General features: G+C 48.8%; 1 protein-coding gene across 3 annotated transcripts in view; it reads right to left on the bottom strand.

The window, feature by feature from the left end:
- Positions 1 to 21,740, bottom strand: part of RNF165 (ring finger protein 165) — a 49,504-nt gene that overhangs the window by 4,319 nt on the left and 23,445 nt on the right. For all 3 annotated transcript variants that reach the window (XM_039381166.1, XM_027720010.2, XM_027720011.2), the window contains exons 2-4: positions 7,111 to 7,420; positions 4,946 to 5,071; positions 653 to 782 (exon numbers count right to left, since the gene is read on the bottom strand). In XM_039381166.1, the coding sequence (XP_039237100.1) occupies positions 653 to 782; positions 4,946 to 5,071; positions 7,111 to 7,286 (432 nt within the window). In that variant the 5' untranslated portion in view covers positions 7,287 to 7,420. The remainder of the gene's footprint in view (positions 1 to 652; positions 783 to 4,945; positions 5,072 to 7,110; positions 7,421 to 21,740) is intronic.

The raw sequence follows: 21,740 nt of genomic DNA, 5'->3' as shown, positions 1-21,740 counted from the left end.
CTGTAGTACACAGGTGAGAGGGTCTGACTACAATGCATCAGGAAAAACACCCTCGTGGGATTCCTGAGGATGCTTTAAGGACTAGCAGTGCTTGGCATGGCTCAGCTCCAAATACAGCACCCTGCTAGGAGAATGGGTAGCACATGACCCCAGTCAGCCCATCTTCTCATCAAACCCACCCCTGCCTGTGCAGGTGGCCATGCAAAACCTTTACAGGTGGCATCAGAGCTGGTGTAGAGAGCAACAACAGGATGAGGGATGGTCCTCAAGGCTGAGCCCAGGGAAAGGAGTCACCCACTGCTCATCCTTCTACATAAAAAAAAGTCCTGGGAGCCCACAGTTTGTGCCAGTATTAATAATATTATTAGTAATAACTGCTGAGTCTCTCACATCCTGCCCAGGTTTTGCAGACCAGCTTGTGAACCCTGGTGCTGCACACGATGGACCGAATCCTTCCAGAACATCTGAGCTTTTCTTTTCTTTCTCTAATCCAGCGCAGTGATGCAACATTATCCTTTCAGACACTCCCTCCCACGGCCGGAGATAAGTGGGATTCGCAGAAGACAGGTGATAGAAAGATAGCAGCCTTTATTTTGACTGCCTTCTGGCAGACAATGCATAAAACATTTCTCAGTGAGAGTGTTTCACTTACCATCTGCGTTGAGGATGTGCTTCTGGGGAAATGGTGCATCCGAGGTGTGGCTAAGTAATGCTGATATGGCTGAGGGACGGGACGGACCTGGAACTGGGCGTGAGTCAGTCCCGCATCGACACTGAGGTCCCTGTGGGCATGAGGATGGAAATATGGCTTTGGATGCCATGGATTTGTTCATGGACTACAGACCATGCTCGCAGAGCAACCTCCCCAGTGGGCTCTGGGCTGCTGTGGGGTTCCTCAGCCTGGGGAGATGCTCCTGGAAGGGAGTTTTCTCTAATTTGAGCAATCACCCACCAGGCCAGCACGAAGGAGTGAGGGGTTGGTTCTATGCCAGTCAGTGTTTGTGTTGGTCGGGGTCAGGGGCTGAGCAGGTGCAGCCCTGCTAATTTCATAGAAAGAGAATTTTGATGGCTCAAAATGATGCCCAGGCTCAGTAACTCAACCTGGTCAGACCAGGTCCTGTCTGTGCTGCCACTATTACGGTATGCTTTGAATATTTTGCAGGAATACAGGCAATTAGTCAAGGAAGCTAGTTAGGAGCTAGCTAGGTGCTGCTTGGGAGCTTTTTGATGTACCTGTGCTCTCCTTGGAGGTCTCCCAGTCCAGACTGTGGTAGGACTTGGGGAGTCAAAGGAGACTTGCACCTCAACTGAACCCAGACTCAGGGTGGTGAGGGTGTGAGGTGTGAGGGTGGGGAGGCCCTGGCACAGGTTGCCCAGAGAAGCTGTGGCTGCCCCATCCCTGGAAGTGTTCAGAGTTAAAATAGGGCTTGGAGCAACCTGGTCTAGTAAAAGGCATCCCTGCCCAGGGCCTAGGGGTGGAACTAGGTGATCTTTGAAGTCCCTTCCAACTTAAACCATTCTGTGATTCTACAATTCTGTGAACTCCAGAACTGCGATTTGTGCATAAAACATAAAGGTTTTAAGAAATGTCTGGATGGGACTGCTGTAGGGAAGTGTGTCACACAACTAGCAGGCCAACAGCAATGGAGTAGGACACCCCGATGGCCCCACTAGCCCGCACACAGCCTGGCCCAGCCGAGCAGAGGTGGAGCTCAGCTTGGTGAATCTGGACACTTTTATCCAGAAGAATAACCCGGCTCAATCCCCGGACCCGGCATGACCAAGATCCCATCCAGCTTCACAGCTCTGCCCAATCCATCACAGAGGCATAAACTGCAGCCCCATTGCCACACCGTGTGGAGGGGATAGGAGGAGACCTAATGCAGCATCTCCATCTATAATCCAATTAGCTGATCCCTGTTCTCTCCAGCCAAAGAGTCTCTCAGCAAACGAGTGCTTTGAACATCATTCACTTTATCATAATTACAAAATCCAGAGCTCTAATAACCATTGTCTTCACATTTGCCAAAGCAAAGCTAATTAGAGCTCAGGGGTGGCTTCCCGTCTCAGCCTCAAACTTCTCCTCCCCTGCGTGGAGGGACGGCAGCAGCGTGTACCACAGCTTGTTAGGAGCAACCCAGATGTGTCCTCCAGCAGCTGTGAAACTGCTTCCACCCAGCAGAAGGCAGAGGACGTGAAGGGACAGTGAATGTAGAAATCCTTCATCCAGAACAGCCTGTGCACCAGGCAGCAGCACCAGGGCTCTCGAATCCCCTAGTAAGGCACCCTGCACCAAGCTGGACTTGATGGCCCTTGTGGGTCCCTTCCAGCTCAGAACATTCTGTGGTTCTGTGATTCTAATTTGAGGCCAGGAGAGGGACTATCTTTACTGGCCCTGTGCTAGAGAGACAAAACCTGGCAGGGGATAAAACACAGCAGGCAACTGGCAGAACACAACCAGGATGAGAATTCACAGCACTGGGCAGTTTCCAGCTCCCGTGTCACAATTTTGGATATTTATCCAATTGTTTAAGACTGTTCCCAGGTGGATGGAAAGTTCAACTGAAAATCAGGAGGCTTTGGTTCCATTCCCAGCCCTGTCACTTTCCTTATGCATGACCTTGACCACTTCCTCTTTGCCATCCTGTATTCCCTGTCTACAGAAGAGATGTGGTATTCCATAGAGTGCTTTGAGATCAAGCACTGAAGAGATCTCTCAAAGGTGAATGGCCATTATTAGCTTGTACAAGTAGTTGCAACAATAGTACTGCTGAACTGTTTGTGAACTTAGAGACTTAAAATCAGATGTTGAGGTTCCTGAAGTGATGGTGTGGGTCTACAGATGGGTCCAAAGCAGACTACTGCATGGTACTGTGTTTTCCCAGGGTTTGAGGGTGACTAAGCAGAGTGCACCAGCTGAAGAAAATCAGAAATAACTTGCTTCCTAGCCTGTGCTACAGGGATGACTGTACAGCATCTTGATGCTCAGATGAGAGGTTCAAGATGTGATGCTTATGGTACATGGGCTGCCAACAACCAAAAGTGGCAGATAAGACTCCAGATAACAGCCTGGATGGTCATCACTATGTGCGTGTGCAGGAGATGATTTATGGAACCAAATGGGAGTTTATTTATTCTTCACCAGAAGATTTTAATTGAGGTTGGGCTCTCTGGGATGACTGATCCCTTTCAGATCCTCCTTCCATCCCCGCTTCCCGTGGCAGTGCCCACCACCTACTGCTTCTGAGAAAATGCTGCTGCTGCTCATCCAGGGGTAACACACTAGAGGGAAGGTTTTATATATCTGTAACTGGGCAAAAACTGTACGTGTGCCCTCAGGGAAAATGAGTCACCCAAACATATACACACAGTGTATGATTTCTGTCGTCCCCACTCCTTAGGTTTTATAAGGTTATGGAGCAACACAGCGGGGAAAAGGAGGGAGGAGGAGGGAACATAAAGTGATGCTTTATCAGATCCTTCTAATTATTATAATTAAACGCTCTGCACTGAAATAGAGGCAGAAAGAATGTCTCTATCCAGATGGTACATGAGCTGCTTTGCAAACCGATCAGAACCATGTCATCCTGGCCACATTCAGCCCACGGGGATGCCAGTAATGAGAACACCTAAGAAGAAAATGGCAGAAGGACGTGGCCATATTTTTGGCTGTCTATTATTGCACTGAAGGGGGAAAAAACCCCACCCGGTGTTAAAGTAGGACTATTCATTTGTGGAGTGAAGCATTCAAATGTTAGGAAATGCCATCATTAAGACTTCCTATCCCGTTTTATTTTGGTCCCCTTGTAGGTATACATTGCGATTGTCTCTAATTACAAGCTCACATGTTATTTTTTCCATTCAGTGCACAGAATGGACTTTGCTTAGCTTACAGAAGTATGTTTTTATTTCCTTATTCTATCAAGTAGGGCACCATACCTTATTAAATGTTCAAGAGCTCAAAACTTGCTCTGAAAATGAAGTGATCAATTCCCTGCAAAGCTTTTCCAGGGTATTAAACACTACAGTGGGAGAATGACTAACAAATCTTGATTCATGCTACCCTGCATGGCAGAGCAGCATGGTGGTCACTAATTGAGACCACAGAAGAAGTTATGGCCACTGTTTTTTGGGTGCCTGAAGGACAGCAGAAGGTCTAGTTCAGGTAGAAACAGTGGTCTAAAGGAAAAAGATCCTGTCTGTGCCCTGCAGCAGGAAGAGCCACCGGGGAAGATTAATGCTTGGCTGCACTCTACATCTGTAGGTGAAGAGTTATGGGCAATAACAGTGGAGCATGTTCAGAGAAGGGAACGGAGCTGGGGAAGGGTCTGGAGCAGCAGGAGCAGCTGAGGGAGCCGAGGGGGCTCAGCCTGGAGAAAAGGAGGCTTGGGGGGATCTCTCACTCTCTTGCAACTCCCTGACAGGAGGGTGGAGCCAGGTGGGTGTCAGGCTGTGCTCCCAGGGAACAAGGGACAGAACAAGAAGAAATGTTCTCAAGTTGTGCCAGGTAGTGTTTAGATTGGATATCAGGAGCAATTCCTTCACCCAAAGAGCCATCAAGTTCTGCCACAAGCTGCCCAGGGTAGTGACGGAGTTCCCATCCCTGCAGGGATTTAGAAGCCATGTAGATGTGGCACCTGGGGACATGGGTTACTGCTCAGCTTGGCAGTGCTGGGGAATTGTTGGACTCGATGATCTTAGAGGGTTTTTCCATCCCAAATGATTCTATAATTCTATATATATATGCCTGGAGGCTTTAACACACACTTATGGCCCTCTCAGAGGCGGGTTTTCCCACTGCACATTCCCCACACTGTAACTGTTGAGCTGCCCCATTGGCTTCCATGAAAGCATTGATCCCTGATGACATTCCCCAACCCTTGCAGCCTTCCTGGGACTTTTTAAAGACCTCACTCAATGCACTAGTGAAATGTGGATCACTTACCAGTCCGTGCCTTCTGCTAAATACCTGGGCTGGGGCCCCATGGGTTGTGGAGTCTGCAGTTGGTGGCTGAAGTCGAAGCTGGGGTGTAGGCGGTGAGGCTGGACAGACATGCGCTCTTGAGCCCGCCTGCAACAGAGAGAACAGCGACACAGTCAGACACGGGTGGCACTGGGATCTACAGCTCCTGCTCCAGCCTCCTGTCAATAATCCATGGTAAAACCGCAATGTGAATACGTGTCCAAGAGAAAACAGCCCAGGCAGGTGTCAGGGATGGTGGGAAGAGGAACCCAGGGCTACGTCATTTCCTCATCGTCGCCACGGGCATGACTCTCATGCCCTTTGACAACTACATGTGCTCAGTTTACAGGAGATGCTATTTGGTGGCAAAAGGAGAGAAAAAGAGGAAATCAAACAACACCTTCCTGAGCAGCTTCGTGCTGTTTGCACTATTTTTTTTTTTCTCCACAGTCAGCCCCATAAACAACACACAAGATAAAACGTGTCCCTGCTTCAGCCGTGATCCATCATCATAAAGAAGCTGCAGGTTGTCTCGTCTCCCCATGCAGTCCATAAACTCCTGGGGAACCTCATTCATAACTGGATTACTCAGGAGTGACTGAAAGCAGAATTTACTCTTGCTGGCCTTTGCCAACATTCCTCTGGCTGATGGACAGGCCAGGCTGGGATCCAGCTCCTTCTCCCTCAGCTCTGCTGCCATTGCAGGCAGGGAAAAGAAAGTGGTAGAAAATAAAACAGAGTTTTCCTAGGGATTTGAGTCTTGTGGTTATTGTCTAGATGAACCACTCAGGGAAAGAGGATGTGCTGCTTGATCAATGTCCACATTTAACAAGAGACAAGGTGGATGCACAAGCAGGATTTGCATTACAGGCAGACTCATCACCTTCACTCCCTGCTGAGTCCCCAGTTACCAGAGGAGCCACAAAGCAAATCTTCAGAAAAACACCCAGAGCAAATGGAAGAGGGAACTGCTAGGTAAATAATTTTTAATGCTGCCACAGCTCAGAGACCTCACTTCAAAGGCACGATCCACATTCCCATTATTGGGACCTCCTGCCCCACACCTGTAAGGGTTCTGACACCCTCTTCCCCTGCTGGTGTGCTTCCAGAGACAAGCTCTGAGCCTGGCCAAGAGGTTCCTGCCTTTTTTCACAACTCACTTACAAATATAAAACTGACAGCGTTTACCAAAGCAGAATCTTCATGGAATTGTGTTCTGTGCTTTTATTTGAATTCAGCTTATGACTAAGAGATAAACACGTGTATCGTCAGTACCTCAGCCTTGAACATACTCGCCACCCAATTATTATCTAATCATTAAACCCACCTAAAATCCAGCTTATGCAAAACAAAACAATGATGAGAAGAACACACAATTTTAAAACAGAAAGGGTATGGAAAGAAAGGGTTTTCTATCTGTAGCATTCTTTCCAAATGAAGCATTATTGCAAGGATTCATCCTCTGATTCTTGATCCACGGATACAACCCACAAATAGCTTCCATATGTTTACAAAACAAGGACTACTCTCTCAAAAAACACAATCAAGGCAAGGCCAGGCATCCATTTCCACCTCTGCTGAGTTACAGTAGGTCTCTCTGCATTCGTCAACCCAGTCTGAATTTAAGATGCTTTCAGTGACAGAATGTGCTGCAGGTCAGTGGCACCATTCCCTCATAGAGATAGAAAGCCTACCTAGACCTAGGAGGGCGAGATCTTCATGTGTAAAAAGGAGACAGGTAGATACAATCTCTTGCACTGCTTTGAAACAGCAGCTGCAAGGGTGTAGCTCACCCTCACAGTCTGTCCCTCTCTCTGCCACGCAGGACAGGTTCACCACAACGCCATCGTGATTCTCCTACGAGTGACAACAACATGGTGACTTTGGGACACACTAGATGAGCGCTGTATGGATCCCCATGGGAAAGGTACACAGTAGATGAGCACAGTAGGGAACCCCCGAGGCAAAGGTGTCCGTTCAGGTGCAGCTTGCCCTGCAGCCTCCCTTCTGGTGGATGAATTTCCAGGGTGCACAGAGGAACTCGTGAAGAAAACGCAATGCAACCAGCGCTGCTGGGGTTCTGCAGGTGAAGAGAAGCTGATGTTGTAGCTCCTCAACATCCCTCAGGAAGAGCAGGACCCCCTTACCTGGGATGGGGCATGAGCCGGCGGTGCTGTGCCTCGAGGAGCTGCTGCTGGAGGAGGTATTGCTGGTGTAGCGCCTGAGGTAGGAAGGAGGGTCCAGCGACGTCCTGGAAGGGCAGGGGTGGCACTGGGGCCAGGGGCTGGTGGAGGGGGCCACTGTGCTGGTGTGCAGGGGCCATGTGAGGGGTCAGCCCCGGCTGGGGCTGCACCGCGTGAGGCAGGGTGAAGTCGGCGGAGAGCTGAGGCTGGGGACCCAGGTGGAAATGCCGGCAGGAGGTAGCATGGGGATGCTGAGACCTTTGAAAGGGAGCACCTGGAAGAGAAGAGAACACAACCCGGTCTAGTGGAAGGTGTCCCTACCCACGGAAGGGGGTTGGATCAGATGACCTTTAAAGGTCCTTTCCCACCCAAACCATTCTACGTTTCTGTGACACAGCCTCATCATTTTAGAAAAGAGAAAAACCATTTTCTAAAATATGGAGTTTTCAAAGCTTTCCCTGAACTGCAGACTTTCCATCCAAGTCAATGTATTTCTTTACCTCTCTAAAAATGTCTCATAGGCAAGGAAATAATCTCTGCTCCAAGAAATTCTCTCTCCCTGACTGCAGGACATGAGTGAGACACCTCCCACCTCTGAGAGGGAGGGATGAAGGCTATGTTTGTTTGTTGAGACCCTTCAATAGCCCGTCCTCATGAGCTGCTTGCAGGGAGAGAGCAGCTGCTGGAAACATAACACAGACTGCTATGAGACCAGCCATGAAGCTGATGGGAGTGAGGAAGAAATGAGGTGTGAAAGATATCCGTAGTGGAGGCGTTTTGTGAAACATCTGGCACTGGCTTGCACCTTGCTCAAGATCCTCGCTTGGACGGGCCCTTGTTCCAATCCAGCATGTTAATTCCTACATTCCTGGAGCATTTACAGGCACCCTGCAAAACCTTTCACTCTTAAGCTAGGGAAAGAGTAAATGCAGAGGTGAAGGATGAGGCTCAAGTGAGGCTATTAGAAATGCTTTTTTCTGAGGATCATTCACAGGATAAGACTCCTACCCTTTGCATGGCGTTTTGAACACCCCATCTTCCTAGAAAACTCCCCTTCTTTTTTAAACCTTCAGGAATGGCCCAAAATATCCAGGAACAACAGCACCAAGAGACACTGAGTGTCATCCCAAGACACAGGCATGCACGTCATGCCTTCTTCACCCAAACCCCTTCTGCTCCCGCCTCCCTGGCAGGCAGGGCCAGTCCATCACAACAGCCTAGGGAGCCCTGAGTGCTTTCTGCTCACTCCCATATGGAAACAGGAGAGACACACAGCAAGCCAGATGCCAGCAAGAGAAACAACGGGAGAGGACTTAACAGAAACGGATGGTTTGCAAAACTGTGCATAATTACACACAGCATCTCTTAAATACAAACTAATCCTCCAGAGTGCCCCTCTGAGAGAGGCAGCGGGGAACAAATTCCTGTGCCACCCACAGTGGAACTTCTTAAGGTGATATTTCCCCTGCTGTCAGATAACAGCATGATTTGACCACGCTATTAATTAAAACCAGAGGTGGCGGGATCAGACCCACCGTTCCTCAATGATGGAGCTGCAAACCCAGACCCAAGAGCCGTCTGTATATTCCATTCCGCTGCAGGTTACATTTGTTGCTGATGGCATGTCCCAAATTCACCACAAACAGGTAAAGGCTGAGTAACAAAATGGGGATCCTGTGCTGCCCTGGCCAATTGCTAGAGGGAATCATGGGGAGACGCCTCCTGATTGCTGTTTGCTTGGTACTTGCCAAGCAACTCGTGGTGAATTGCTCAACCTCTAATGGCCACATGTCCTCCCAGTGGCAAACTGCTGCAGCAGGTCACAGGTGAGCCATCTGACACCTCCAGGCCTTCACAGGGCCTGAAGACAAGGTGCAAGAGCAGGTAAAACTGTTAATCCCTCCACGCACCCCAACACACCAACCTGTGTCACCAGGCAGCAGTTCACTTGTATTTCAGAGAAAAACGTCTTAGGGTGACATGAGGCAGTGAAGCTTAGTGATACTCCCCCACATTCCCTGGGACACATTTTGTAGCATTTTGTGAGTAAAGCAGAAAAAGCCTGTTTCTTGTCTTCTGCCACTCTGTAAACTGTTGATGCCTAGTGCAACCTTAGCCAAGGATTTTCCAGCCTTCTACTGGATCTTGGGAGCCCTTACTCTGATTTAGTTAAAGGTCTGCAGGATCTTTGATGCCAGAGCCATGGTGACCCACAGAGAACAGGGTGGGCAGATTATCTGGTCATGCTTTTGACCTGAATTTTTCCTCCCATACCAAGACAGTCCTTGGGAGGAACTCAGTCGTACGCTTCCCGAAGGTCCAGAACGTGCAAACTTTATCTCTGGTATGTGTGTAGGAAGATATGCACAGCCAACATAACTGAGAGCAAAAGCCTGATCCATTTTGTTTTTGTACAGAGTGTTAATTTGCCTCGGTTTTAGGCACTAATTAATTAAATCAAGCATTTTTCAGTCTTTTTTGCTTGTACCTACTGATTCAGTGATGCATTCCTCTCCACAGGAAAAACACTATGAAGATGTGACCGGGACCATATGATTAAATAAAACCCATCAATTTGTCTTAGCATAATACAATACCCTGTGTAGTAATTGTGCATTCCCTACAACTAATCCAATTGCTGATGAGGATTTTGACAGCAAAGCAAAGACTTTGGGGAATACTTCAGCAATTCTATGCTTATTAGCAGCCATCAAATCATACAGCTGGCATAACCAAACCAGCTTGCACAACGGAGAGCCAGTCCTCAACAAGCATAGTGCTGGTGGACCCCAGAAAGCCCTGGCAAAAAAGTAACAGTGCAAAACTGAACATTACATTTCAAAGTCATTTATTTTTGAGTTTACCTTCTTCTAATCATTGCATCTAGCTGCAAAGGGCCTTGGTGGAGGCTGCTTTCCACAGCTTCTCCCATCACGCCCTAAAGCCAAGGTCAGCATCAGGGATCCGTGAATGGGGAATGGCAACTTTGGTAATTCCTGCCACTGTTGGAATACGAGTGCAGATCAGTGGCTGCCCCAACTGGCCTAGTTCACCTCTGACACTGATGGATGCTGAGGACCTGCCGTGGAGCTGGGTCTACTCTATTCCCCATATCTTCCAGCTCTGCAACGCCACGGCCTCACAGAATCATCTAGAATTACAGTATAGAATAGTGGAATCATTTAGGTTTGAAAAGCCCTCTAAGATCCTCGAGTCCAACTATTAACTCAGCACTGCCAAGCCCACCATTAACCCACGTCCCCAGCCCGCACCGTGAAGACAATCTCCTGCGAGCCCGCGGGGAAGGTTGTTTAATCACCATTTGTGAAGCACCCAAAACACTTAGCTGGGAGCTGGCAATGACAGGCTGCAGCCTCAAACTGAGGAGATATAAATTAGTTTTTAGAAAGCCAACAGATGATGCAGGCACGTGGATGGCTGAACCTGTTCTGCTGCTCAGCGCCGTGCTGCCGTTCCCGCCCTTCACTCACAGAGGCTTCTGACACGGTGGAAACCCGCAGGGAAGCTCAACACATCCTCCTCACCGCCATGTTCTCACTTATACGGCTGCTTCCTTCTTTTCCCCCTCCCCCTCGGTTCTACAGTTGTGTTTATTGTTTCCATACATTATCTGAAGCAGCACGGATGTATTTCCACTAACAAAAGTGCTCCTGTTTCCTTCGCGCCCCCGGGCCAACGCTGCAAACAATAAGTCCATGTATTTTTGCAGGTTGGTAAGTGACACCGAGTCACAGAAGAGTACTGGTCTGATCCTGGGTTTTTCTGCCCCTGGGGATTCTCCTTTAGCATCAGGCAAGGCTTGACTATACCTAGGCACATGCAAATTTATCCATCCAGCAGTATTTCACCCAGAAAGGCTCAAGGGATCCGTGTGCTCATTCAGCGCTGACCCATCTCAGAGATGCAAAGCCCCTGGGTAATCCCTGCAGTGAGACAGGGCATGCTACAGGCTTTATGAAAAGAAAAACCCAGAAAGCAGAACTATTTATTTCCACCTCCTTTCCTTGGGCAATGGTATTCTTGATGCAGTCAGGCTACTGGTAAGGGACATGGGATCAGGCCTGGAGCTGGCATTGGGATAGGTGTCTCAAGCAGACAGCTGCAGCCCAGGGAGCCTGCCTGCCTTCGAGAGGAAAACAAAATCTGTCTCATGTTGTTAAGCTGCCTACAATGCATGTGAATTTTTCCCCTGGGTAAAGGCAACCTGGCCGGCTTGTCAAGGCAGCCCACGGTCTGCACGAGAGGGCTGGGGATGGTGGGGGGGCTGGGGCTGTGTTACATCTAGATCCCATCACTGCAGGGAGGGAGATGGCAGCCCCTGGAGAGCCCTGGCTTCACTCAGTGACAGATTTTACAGCTGAAGGAGATCTGCCTGTCGTAATCGGCCAGGCCGGGGGATGGAGTCGCGCCGTCTCGGCCATTTCGTCCTGATTAGACCCCCCAGGGCCCCGCCTCCTGTCCTGGGGAGGCAGATAAACCCCAAGAACAGGAGCCAGCAAGGTGCCTCTCTGAGCACCAGGAGAGTCTACCAGGCTTTCAATAGCCCAGGAGCCTGCAGATTGCTTCCCTGGATGTGCATTAAAATTCCCCTCGGAGCCAGCAGCGCAGTGGGAAATTCACATTGGTCCTCACAGTACACAGTGAGCAAAGGCCAAAGTCGTGGGAGCAGCTCCAGTTTCACGTGGCACGTGGAAAAGGACACCATGAGGGGCTCACACTGCGCCTACAAACAAGGTCCTAATTGCCTGATGCCATCGGCCACGTGTTAGCCCTTTCCAAATTATTTGTGCATATACCCTTGTGGAATGACTTAAATTCACTTACAAATAGGAAATGAAGGGTGACAGTCACAGAACGGCTCAGGTTGGAAGGGACCTTAAAGGTCATCCGGTTCCAACCCTCCTGCCATGGAAAATAAAAAATTAAAAAAATAAATCTCCAGACTAAATCCACAGTATATCCAGCTGCATAAGAATGTAGTGGTCTAGGAGAGAGAGATATCGTGCCATCTCACTCCTGTTACAGGAGAGTTAACTGCAGGGCAAGGAGATTGGGGCAGGGAGAGTGGAAGAGGAGGAGGAAAGAATTCAAATTTGTCAGACAGGAAGGAATCTGTCTCACTTTCAGCACCTTTGCCAACAGCTTTCTCGTTTCATTTAGCAAAACACTGAATCACAGAATAATCAAGGTTGGAAGAGACCTTCAAGATCATTGACTCCAACCCTTCCCCCAGCACCACCATAATCATCCCAAAACCACATCCCCTCGTGCTCCATCCAGACATCTCTTCCAACACTTCCAGAGACAGTGACTCGACCACCCCACTGAGCAACTTATTCCAATGCCTGATCACTGTAGCAATGGAAAAAGTGCTTCTAATATCAAATCTGAACCTCCCTTAGTGCAACTTAAGGCCATTTCCTCTCATCCTGTCACTTCTTACCTCGGACAAGTGACCAAACCCCACATGGCTGCACCCTCCTTTCAGGTAGTTTTAAAGAATGAGAAAGTTTCCCCCGAGCGTCTTTTCCTCCAGACTAAACAACCCCAGCTCCCTCAGCTGCTCCTCATAAGACTTCTCTTTTAGACCTTTCACCACCCTCGCTGCCGTTCTGGGGCAAGATGCAAGATGGCAAAAGCCATGCAAAAATTGATGGGCTGCCAGCTCAAATCCAGCCCAGGGTGCAGCGTGCCATCCCGCATGTCTCGTGCCATGGAACAGGGAGCAGATTGTGGCTGGAGGAGGAGCAGCCCCAGCACACATTAGCAATGGATAAAGAGTATTTTCTTTCACCTTATTTGCCACTCCAGGGACTGAGTCAGGATGGAGACCTTTTGGTGGGAAAAAGGTCTCACAAAAACCTTGTGGTAGTTGATGGAGCATAGTTGGGTTCTGAGACGCAGCAGGAGGTTCTGGAGGTTTATCATCTCCTGCTCAGTCTTGCACATTTGTTGGAAAAGTGCTGCAAAGGAGCTCAGGGGAAGGAGGTTGAGAGGGGATCCCCCATCACTGATTAATGGTATGATGGTGACTGCCACCCAACAGCCTTCATTGCACTCTGACTCTGGGGACTTCTGTGCAGGCACAGCTCAGCTCATCCCAAAAAGCACATAGACACAGACCTCAGAGACTGCAGATTGCCCCTGCCTGCTCGTACAGTCTCTGTCCAACATCCTGTCACCCTGATGGAGCCTCTTGTTAATTGCTGAGTGACATGGGCTGGTGTGGCTGGAGGGTCCCTAACACAGAGCAGAGCATCTCCTCTCCTGCACACCACGGGGTCAAAACATGTGAAGTCTTAATACACATGTAAAAAAAAGATGAGATTGGACTCCTTCCAGGACCTAGACTCAGCATTCCAAAAAAAAAGCCCAGCACATGGTGTGAATCTTGGAGTTGTCCTGCACAGGGCTCGAAGTTGCACTCAGTGATCCTTATGTGTCCCTTCCAACTCAGGATATTCTGTGATTTACAAATGGAAACAACCAGTGTTTATCAGCATATTTCCACAGTATTATAGAACGTTAAGGGTTGGAAGGGACCTGAAATATCATCAAGTCCCAACCCCCTCTCTCTATTTACGTCAGGACTGAAGTGATGATGAGTGCTGGGGATGGGCACCAGCAAGATCAAGTGATGGGATACAGCCAGGCAGCCTGGACCCATCACAGGAGGGAGACAGCTGTTTATACAGCACTGGATGAGGGTTTTTTCCCACAACTCTTTCCCACTAGCTTCAGGGGAAAAAAAAAAAGTTTTGTTGAAGATGATGCTTCACAGGAACATGTTGAATTCAGCAATATTTTCCAAGGAAGAAGGAGAAACACTTCAGCAGCGTTGCTACACTTAAATCTGCCTTTTTGCTTTTATGCTTCTCACTGTGTTTTAATTATAGCTTTATTCTCGTGTGTTGAATTCAAGGGTGTATTTAAGATTTTTGGATCGTCTCATTAAAAAAAAAAAAAAAAAAAGTCAAATTGCACTGAGAGGAAAATGTTTTCTGAGATTTAGTGGTCCCAGTTTCACTCCTCCCTTCCCAGGCTGTCACATGCCTGCAGGGATGGGTGGCCCCAACAGCCTGGCATGATGTTTCCCACCCACCTCAGCTCTTCCTACCCAAACCATCCTGTTTCTCATGGGTTTGGGCCCAGCTCTGCATGTCTGCCAGGAAAGGGCCCTGGAGGAAAAGTGTCTTTGGAGACGTTGCAAAACCCCTTTGAGAGTTTTTTACAATGTTTCTGATTTCTGTTTGGTCTGAAAGTGTCGGAGAGGATGGAGAACAAACAGCCCACAGGAATCTCTCAACCTCAATCCCCATACTAAAATCAGGGGTCACTCTGCAGGCCTCAAGGGCATTTCAGGGCTTTTTGGCCATTTGCAGGGCTTATGTCTGAGCAAAACTCCAGCACTTGCAGGGGCAGAGCGGGTTTGGTTGACACCTGAACTTCAGGGAAACTCTTGGGGCTTTCTTTGCCCACCAGCCACACAACACGACATGCTCACCCACCCCTTCTCCCCCAGCATCATCCCAGCCAGCTCCCTGGTGTAACCCAAGCCTGTTCTACGTGCCGTAGAGTGGGAAACACAAACGAAGTTGGAGTTTTCCCAGTTTGTTGGAAGGTATCTGGGTTCCAAGTTTCTTCTCCGGGGTTTGTACTGTTACCTCCATCGAAAAAAAAGTTGAAAAGGGAGTTGGAGAGGGTCAGAGGCAGTAGAGCTCATCTTTTTGTGGTTTTATATCACTAGCAGGGTGTTATATCCATGTGAATTAGTCCCCAGCCTGGAAATGGGAAAATTAACCAGGGGAAAGAATTCATCCTCTATTTAAAACTAAGAAATGAAAAAACCCTGGCATGACAACAGTCTATTACTTGGTTCTGCCTGCAGAGAGCAATGAGGAAGCACTTGGAGCAATCCCTATCTCTGCCCCTGGGAATGTAAAAACGTGCTGACTTGTGCAGGCAGGAGCCTTCAACTTTGACAGGCAGCTATATGCTGCAGCCAGTTGTTTGGAAAGGGAAATTCAATACTCGGGTTTCCAATGTTTCCTTGCTTTCACAGTGTCCAAATCCCTCCCCAGGCGTTTGGAAGTGCTCAACACCTGCTTTACAACACTCTTAACTGCTCCTAATGACTGGCCAGGGAGGTTTGCAGCAGCTCCCTCCTACCAGTAATGATATGCAGGACATCCAGAAACGGGCAAAAAGCCAAAAACATGGGGGGAAAAAAAAAAATCCAGCTAGACATTGCAAGGATCTGGCAGGGTCTTTGGGGCTGCACTGCACTGTTCATGGAGCATCTTAATTCCACCACAGCCTAAACCAAAACCCTCCACCCAAACACTGCCAAACCTCGTGAGTCTGATATCCAAATGCTGTAACCCTTCCCCAGAGACGGAGTTAATGGGAAGAGACAATGCCCTCAGCTGACTGACACCCGTTTAAGCAAAAGGCTTTGTGATCCCACCTGGTCTCACACCCTGCATCTGCTCAGCATCAGCCCATGACACACCACAGCAGCTCAGGCAGGAGCAGAGCCCTTTGGTGTGCCTGTGTCCCTCATGCATTTAGGATCCAGGGATTATCCATAGCCCTGGCATAGGCTGTGGGGATGCAGTGACAGCACCCCAATCTTGTGCCAGCCTCAACATCCCCTCCCTTCCCAGCGTATTTTGGGTGAGGACCAGTTGTGTTGGTCCTGGCCTCCTCCTCTCCCACATGTTATACCCTCTCCACAAGGATTTCCAGCAAAGGTTTCCCGCTTTCCCCTTATCAGCAAAGAAGGTAAAGATGCTTTTTGGGGGGGGCATTGTTTGCCTTACCTGCTTTAAACCTCCCTGCTATGGCGTTATTGGAGCAGCCTTTGAAACCTATCCTAAAAACAGAGGTGCTGTTTTGGGTGGGTTATCCTGCATCAAACCCATCCATCTCCATGGTGCATACATTAATTCCCCTCCCCCCCACACACACATACTGTGTTTTTAAATGGGACTGTAATAACCAGCTGGGTTTTCTTGAAGGATTTATTTATCTGCATCTTAAGCCTAGAGGTGGGAGATTCTCATCCACAGGTCCACAGAGCTCCAGAGTGAGTGGGAGTGATTTCGGGGGTGGGTTTGGGAAATGGGTGGGGCATTTCACCATTTCTGGGAACAGCACATCAGTTTGCATGGGGCATGTTTTGCAGCTCAGCCTTTCTTCTTTTCTGGCTCTCTAGACCAAAGCAGACCCAAAGCCAGAACCTTTTGGCAGGGAGTCAGGGCATGGGACATCACCTTGCAAAGGGATTGGTTGATCCCATGCTGCTGGTCACCTTCTGGATTTTATCTTAAATCCTACAATCCTGTGCCAGGTAGGGTGCTAAGGATTTACCAGGCTGCATGAGACCCTCAGGGACCCAGGAGGGCAACTTTTACAGCATGTGCAGTACCTGCCACTCAGGGAAGCCAATATAATGTACAGTCTCCCTTGAGTTTTTTACAGATGGTCCAAAACCTGCACCAAGAAAATGCCCCTCCCTAGCCCAGAAAGCAGGAACAGTTCAGCAGCTTGTCCTTCTTTCAAGTGACATTACACAGAAAACAGGAGCATTTTACAATTTCTAAGGTACAAAAAAATTAAGATTATCTTTTAAGAGAGAGCAGACATGCCCCTAGGAAGTGGGTCTGTGGGGTGCAGTGCAAGAAGAAGGTGAGCAAATCCCTTGTACAGCACTATAAGGTCCTATCCTAAGCCCAGGAGCTCCCCCAGCCCAAGAGCAGCCCTCAGCATGGAGGCTTGCACCTGTGGAGCTCCTGCAAGTCCCCAGTCCCCTCTGGACCTCCTAATTTAATTAATCTAAGGGAATCTGGAGGTGAGACCATTCCTGTGCACTGGTTGGAGGCACCTCTTTGTACTCCCAGCACCACGGCAGCGTCCGTGGTCACAGTCCATCCCAAGGACCAAGGCTGAGGGGAAGCTGTGTGAGGTGCAGAGGATGCTGGCAGAGAGCTGGCACAGGTCTGGGCAGATCAGCAGTTCTTTACACTGAACTGACTTGAACTCAGGTTTGGGAAAACCCCAGCTACTGCGAGTCCTGCTGCACCACGTCCCGGCAATTCCCCTTTTATGCTCCATGAATAAGAAGTCTGTAGCTAAAAATCAGAGATCCTGGAAGCCTGTTCCCTATTAAATTTAATATCCCGAACTTTATAGGCATGTGTCACTCCAGGAGGGACAGAGCTGTGTTTAAAGTACAAGTAAAATGTCAGTTCCTTGATGTGGAAATAGCTCTCACTTTACATTTCTGCATGAGGTCCTGGCATGAGTTAAGGCTGCTAAGCCCTGCTGTAACAATGTTTGAAGTAAAACTCTAACCAGACAGCAAGAAATATGTATTTTATAGAGCTAAATGTGAAGTCATCCATCTAAAAAAAAAAAATCCCAAACAGGTGCAATTTGCAGGTGTCAGGCTATCCGAGGGAAAGTGATTTTTTCTAATCAGCAAACCATGAGCTCTCAGAGCCCCAGCAGCATCTGAAGGCACAAATGTTTGCTATATAAAAAGCAGGAGGTGGGGTTCCTTGGGAGCAGTAAGCCTCTTAGATTGATGCCAAAGCCAGGAAGGAGATCTGGAGAGGAGCCCAAGGGTGCCGTGCGTGCACCCTGGAGAGAGGCACTGCAGGAGACCTGTGACTCCACGTCAGGAAGAGAAAAGATGAAACCATGGTTGAGCAGAGGCTAAAACGGTGCCACACGTGAGCTGGGCAGGATGGGGTTCATCCTCACTGGGGAGGTAATGAGCCCAGCAAAACCCAGTGGCTGAGGCTGACCAGCAGCCAGCATAGGCTGAAACACGGGGCACCACATACCCACAGCCAAAATCCCCTCCTCAGCACCAGGGCTGATAAAGCCCAGGCTGGTTTCTTAAAAGACACCCCCTCACTTGCTCAGAAATTAATTTGGGGGTTTAGGGTGTAGTAGATGACAACAGCTGTCCCTTCCACCATGAAAATACACCACCAGGGGTATTTTCCCCTCCCTCTGAAGCCAAAGGAGGCTGATTACAAGGGATTTGCTTTTCTACTACAGTGGGAACAGGAAATCACATTCTTGCTTATTCCATCATAGAATCACAGAATATTCTGAGCTGGAAGGGACCCAGAAGGATCATTAAATCCAACTCCTGACCTTGCACAGCACAGCCCCAGCAATCTCACCATGTGCCTGAGAGCATTGTCCAAACGTTTCTTGAGCTCTGGCAGCCTTGGTGCTGTGCCCACTGCCCTGGGGAGCCTGTTCAGTGCCCGACCACCCTCTGGGGGAAGAGCCTTTTCCCAATATCCAACCTAAACCCCCCTGAGACAACTTCAGGCCATTCTCTCGGGTGCTATCACCTATTGGTTCCCATTTATTCAATCAAGAATATCCCATAGGGCTGCAAGATAACCCGGCATCAACCAGGCAGGATGCTGCAAGTACAGCTCCATGTCACAAGCAGCATCTTATTTCCCTGCAACCAGCTTCTGAAATATCCCAACCAGCATCTGGCATCCCTGAGAGAGTTAGGACTAAGTCAATGTTTCCATCATCAACACCACCTTCAAGGGGCTCGTAACTCTCGATGTTTGTGCTCTCACAATGCCAAAACTTGGCACAGAAGCACAGGGCCCAGATGCAGTTTTATTTGGTAATAAATAGCTTAAATCTCATAAGCCATTTTTTATTTTGGCTTGAACATGTAAAATGGGAAAAGAAAAATGTGTGGGATTTGTCTTCCTACCTTCCAATAATTTTAGAGAAGCAGATTATTCTGAATAATGGTAGGCTTTTTTTCTTTTTTTTTTTTACATACAGACAGTCCAAAATGCCATTTCTCAAACATTTTTCCTTTTCAACATGCACTCTTTAACAGTATCAGTATCCTTCTCCCAGTGCAGTGACATCATTGCAGCCCCAGTTTTTTAGGGGTGGCTTGGATTATTTGATCGATGGCACATTGGAGCCTGAAATTCTGGAAGAGTTAAAATGGCAGATTTCCACAAGCCCTTTAATCAATTTCACTAATATTTTGAGGATGGATTGCTGTTTTAACTGTGCCCCTGTGACATCCCATTTCTCCAGAGTTCAGGCAATTATTGTGGCCCAGCACTCTCTAAGGTGGGCACTGGTTTTCATCAGCCATCTTCCAGGATTTTAGCACTTGGAGATTTACTCCAAACTCAGACTGTGCTCTACAGGAGAGAGCCTCTTCCCGCTGTCCAAAAGCCAAGGAAATGTCCCAAATCCCCAGCCTGAGGACTTGGCTGCCTTTCAACAATCCACCTCAGCTGGAGCAGAGAGAAACAGTGATTTTGCTTATATGGTCAGCTCCAGTCGTGGAGGTTCCCCAGTGGGGCACTGGGTTACTCTCCAGATGGTGCCATTGCTGAAAGCTTTGTAATTTGCAGGGATGGGGTTTTTTTGCAGAAGGCAGCTGGGGGGATTCTGGGAATGAGAACTGGTATGGGGTGTCGGGCTGATGATGGGTCAGGGCCTTGCAATATGGTCCAAGGAGTATTCTGCATTTATAGTAGTCCCAGAATGGGATTCCATTAGACCTGGTTGTTCCAAGCCCTGTCCAACCTGGCCTTGGACACTTCCAGAGATGGGGCAGCCACAGCTTCTCTGGGCAACCTGTGCCAGGGCCTCACCACTCTCACAGCCAAGAATTTCATCCTAATAACCAATCTAAATCTCCCCTCTTTCAGTTTGAAGCCATTCCCCCTTGTCCTATCACTATCTCCCTCTTTTTTATAAGCACCCTTTCAAGTACTGGAAGGCCACAATGAGGTCTCTCCAGAACCTTCTCTCCTCCAGGCTGAACAACCCCTTCCCATGGGGTGCAGATCCACTCATCATCCTCTCAGAGTCACATCCTCCTTTGCTGGGAGGGATGATTGAAGGCAACTCCACAAGACTGGAAAGTGTGCTGATCCCATGGCTCAGCCTCCCCAAACCCCAGCAGACCCAGTGAAGAATTGCTTCCAAGAGAGGTATGGGGGAATGTTCTGGCTGGAAGCAAAGCAGGCATCTCGTGCTGCAGAGCCCACCCCTGGTCCCAGCAGGACCCAGCCTGTCACCAGCCCTGTGTACACGTGGTCTCCAGGAGGAATGGGATGGCTCACATATGGTATGGATTCACACAGGATCAAGGTGACTCACTGAGTGGGGGAGTGGTGAGTCGGAAGTAAAACCCCCAAATACACAGGTACACTTTGGGCCATCTGTCCTCGGAAATACCAGCCCTGAGCCACGTTACAGAGCACGTAGGAGATGTCACAGCAAGGAGTCATTCATGTGAAACAGCTCTGATGCAGCACAGCCATTGCACCCAAGGAAACAGCATCATCCTGCTGCAATTTTTTCAGGAAGTTTTAGGTGGACAAATTGCAACACTGCATCCTGACAGCAGCCTACAGACCTCAGAGCCTCTTCCAGTGCCTGCCAGGGCTCCAAGAGAGTTGGAGAGACTTTGGATGTCAGCACAGAGCAACAGGACAAGGGGGAATGGCTAAAGCTGAAGGAAGGTAAATTGAGATTAGATATTAGGAAGAAATTCTTGGTTGTGAGGCTGGTGAGGCCCTGGCACAGGTTACCCAGAGAAGCTGTGGCTGCCCCATCTCTGGAAGCGTTCAAGGCCAGGTTGGATAGGACTTGTCTATCTTGTTCTACTGGAACAAGATGACAATTCTTGACCCTTCCAACCCAAACCATGTAGGATTCTATGATTCTGTGATCCAAAGCTTCCTCAAACCGCAGCAAGGTCTTCCCACCGCTCGTTCATGTGAGATATAACCCAGATCCCACAGCTGGGTCTTTGGAGGAAACATCAGTTATGCTCCATGGTTGGGAAGCATTTGCTTAACATCAGCCTCATGCCAGGAATGTCTGTTCAAATCCATGCTGGCTTCAGTCTCTCTGCAGGAAAGACCCAGCAGTGGGTCTGTGCTCCCTGTGCCTGCCCTCCAGTGAAGGCCTTTTACTTTTTTATTTTAAAATTGAAGTCAGTAGAGTAATTAAACTAGTCTAAGGAAGCAAACCCAGCCACATCAATCAGAAAAGCTGTTGCGGAGCCAAAAGATTAATTCATGTGTCCATGAAAGACACGGGAACTCCTGACAGAACCAGAATGAACCAAGCTGGGTGACAAGGGAGACCCAGATGCAGACATGCAGCCCCTGATTTCATGAAGCACAAGGAGCTTGAGCAGATGAGGATGCAGGGGAGGAGCAGAGGAACCTTGGCAGTAAAATCTGCTCCCTCCTTCAAGCAAAACATTACTTCCAGCAGCCTGCTCTCCATGAAATCAGCTCAGGCAGAGCTAAACTGAGCATGACAGGGTGTGGAACTGGTCTGTGTCCAGCGTCCTCACACCACACCAACCCCTTGGCTGGACACGGTGAGCACCTCTTGGGGTGGAGAGCGCTGGGGAGCTGCTGGGAGAAGGAAGTGCTTCTCAACAGAGGACAAGCCAAACCAGGTGGCCTTAACTCATCTTAAGGGAAGGGTTACCAAGGTAATGGAGGGTGAGTTCATCTCCCTTTACCATTTTC

This window comes from Pipra filicauda, unplaced genomic scaffold (genome assembly GCF_003945595.2).
Source record: "Pipra filicauda isolate LSUMZ 115617 unplaced genomic scaffold, ASM394559v2 scaffold215_size1667880_pilon, whole genome shotgun sequence".
Lineage (NCBI taxonomy): Eukaryota > Metazoa > Chordata > Aves > Passeriformes > Pipridae > Pipra > Pipra filicauda.
The sequence above is the reverse complement of the archived record's forward strand: the minus strand, read 5'-3'. Positions and strand labels throughout refer to the sequence as shown.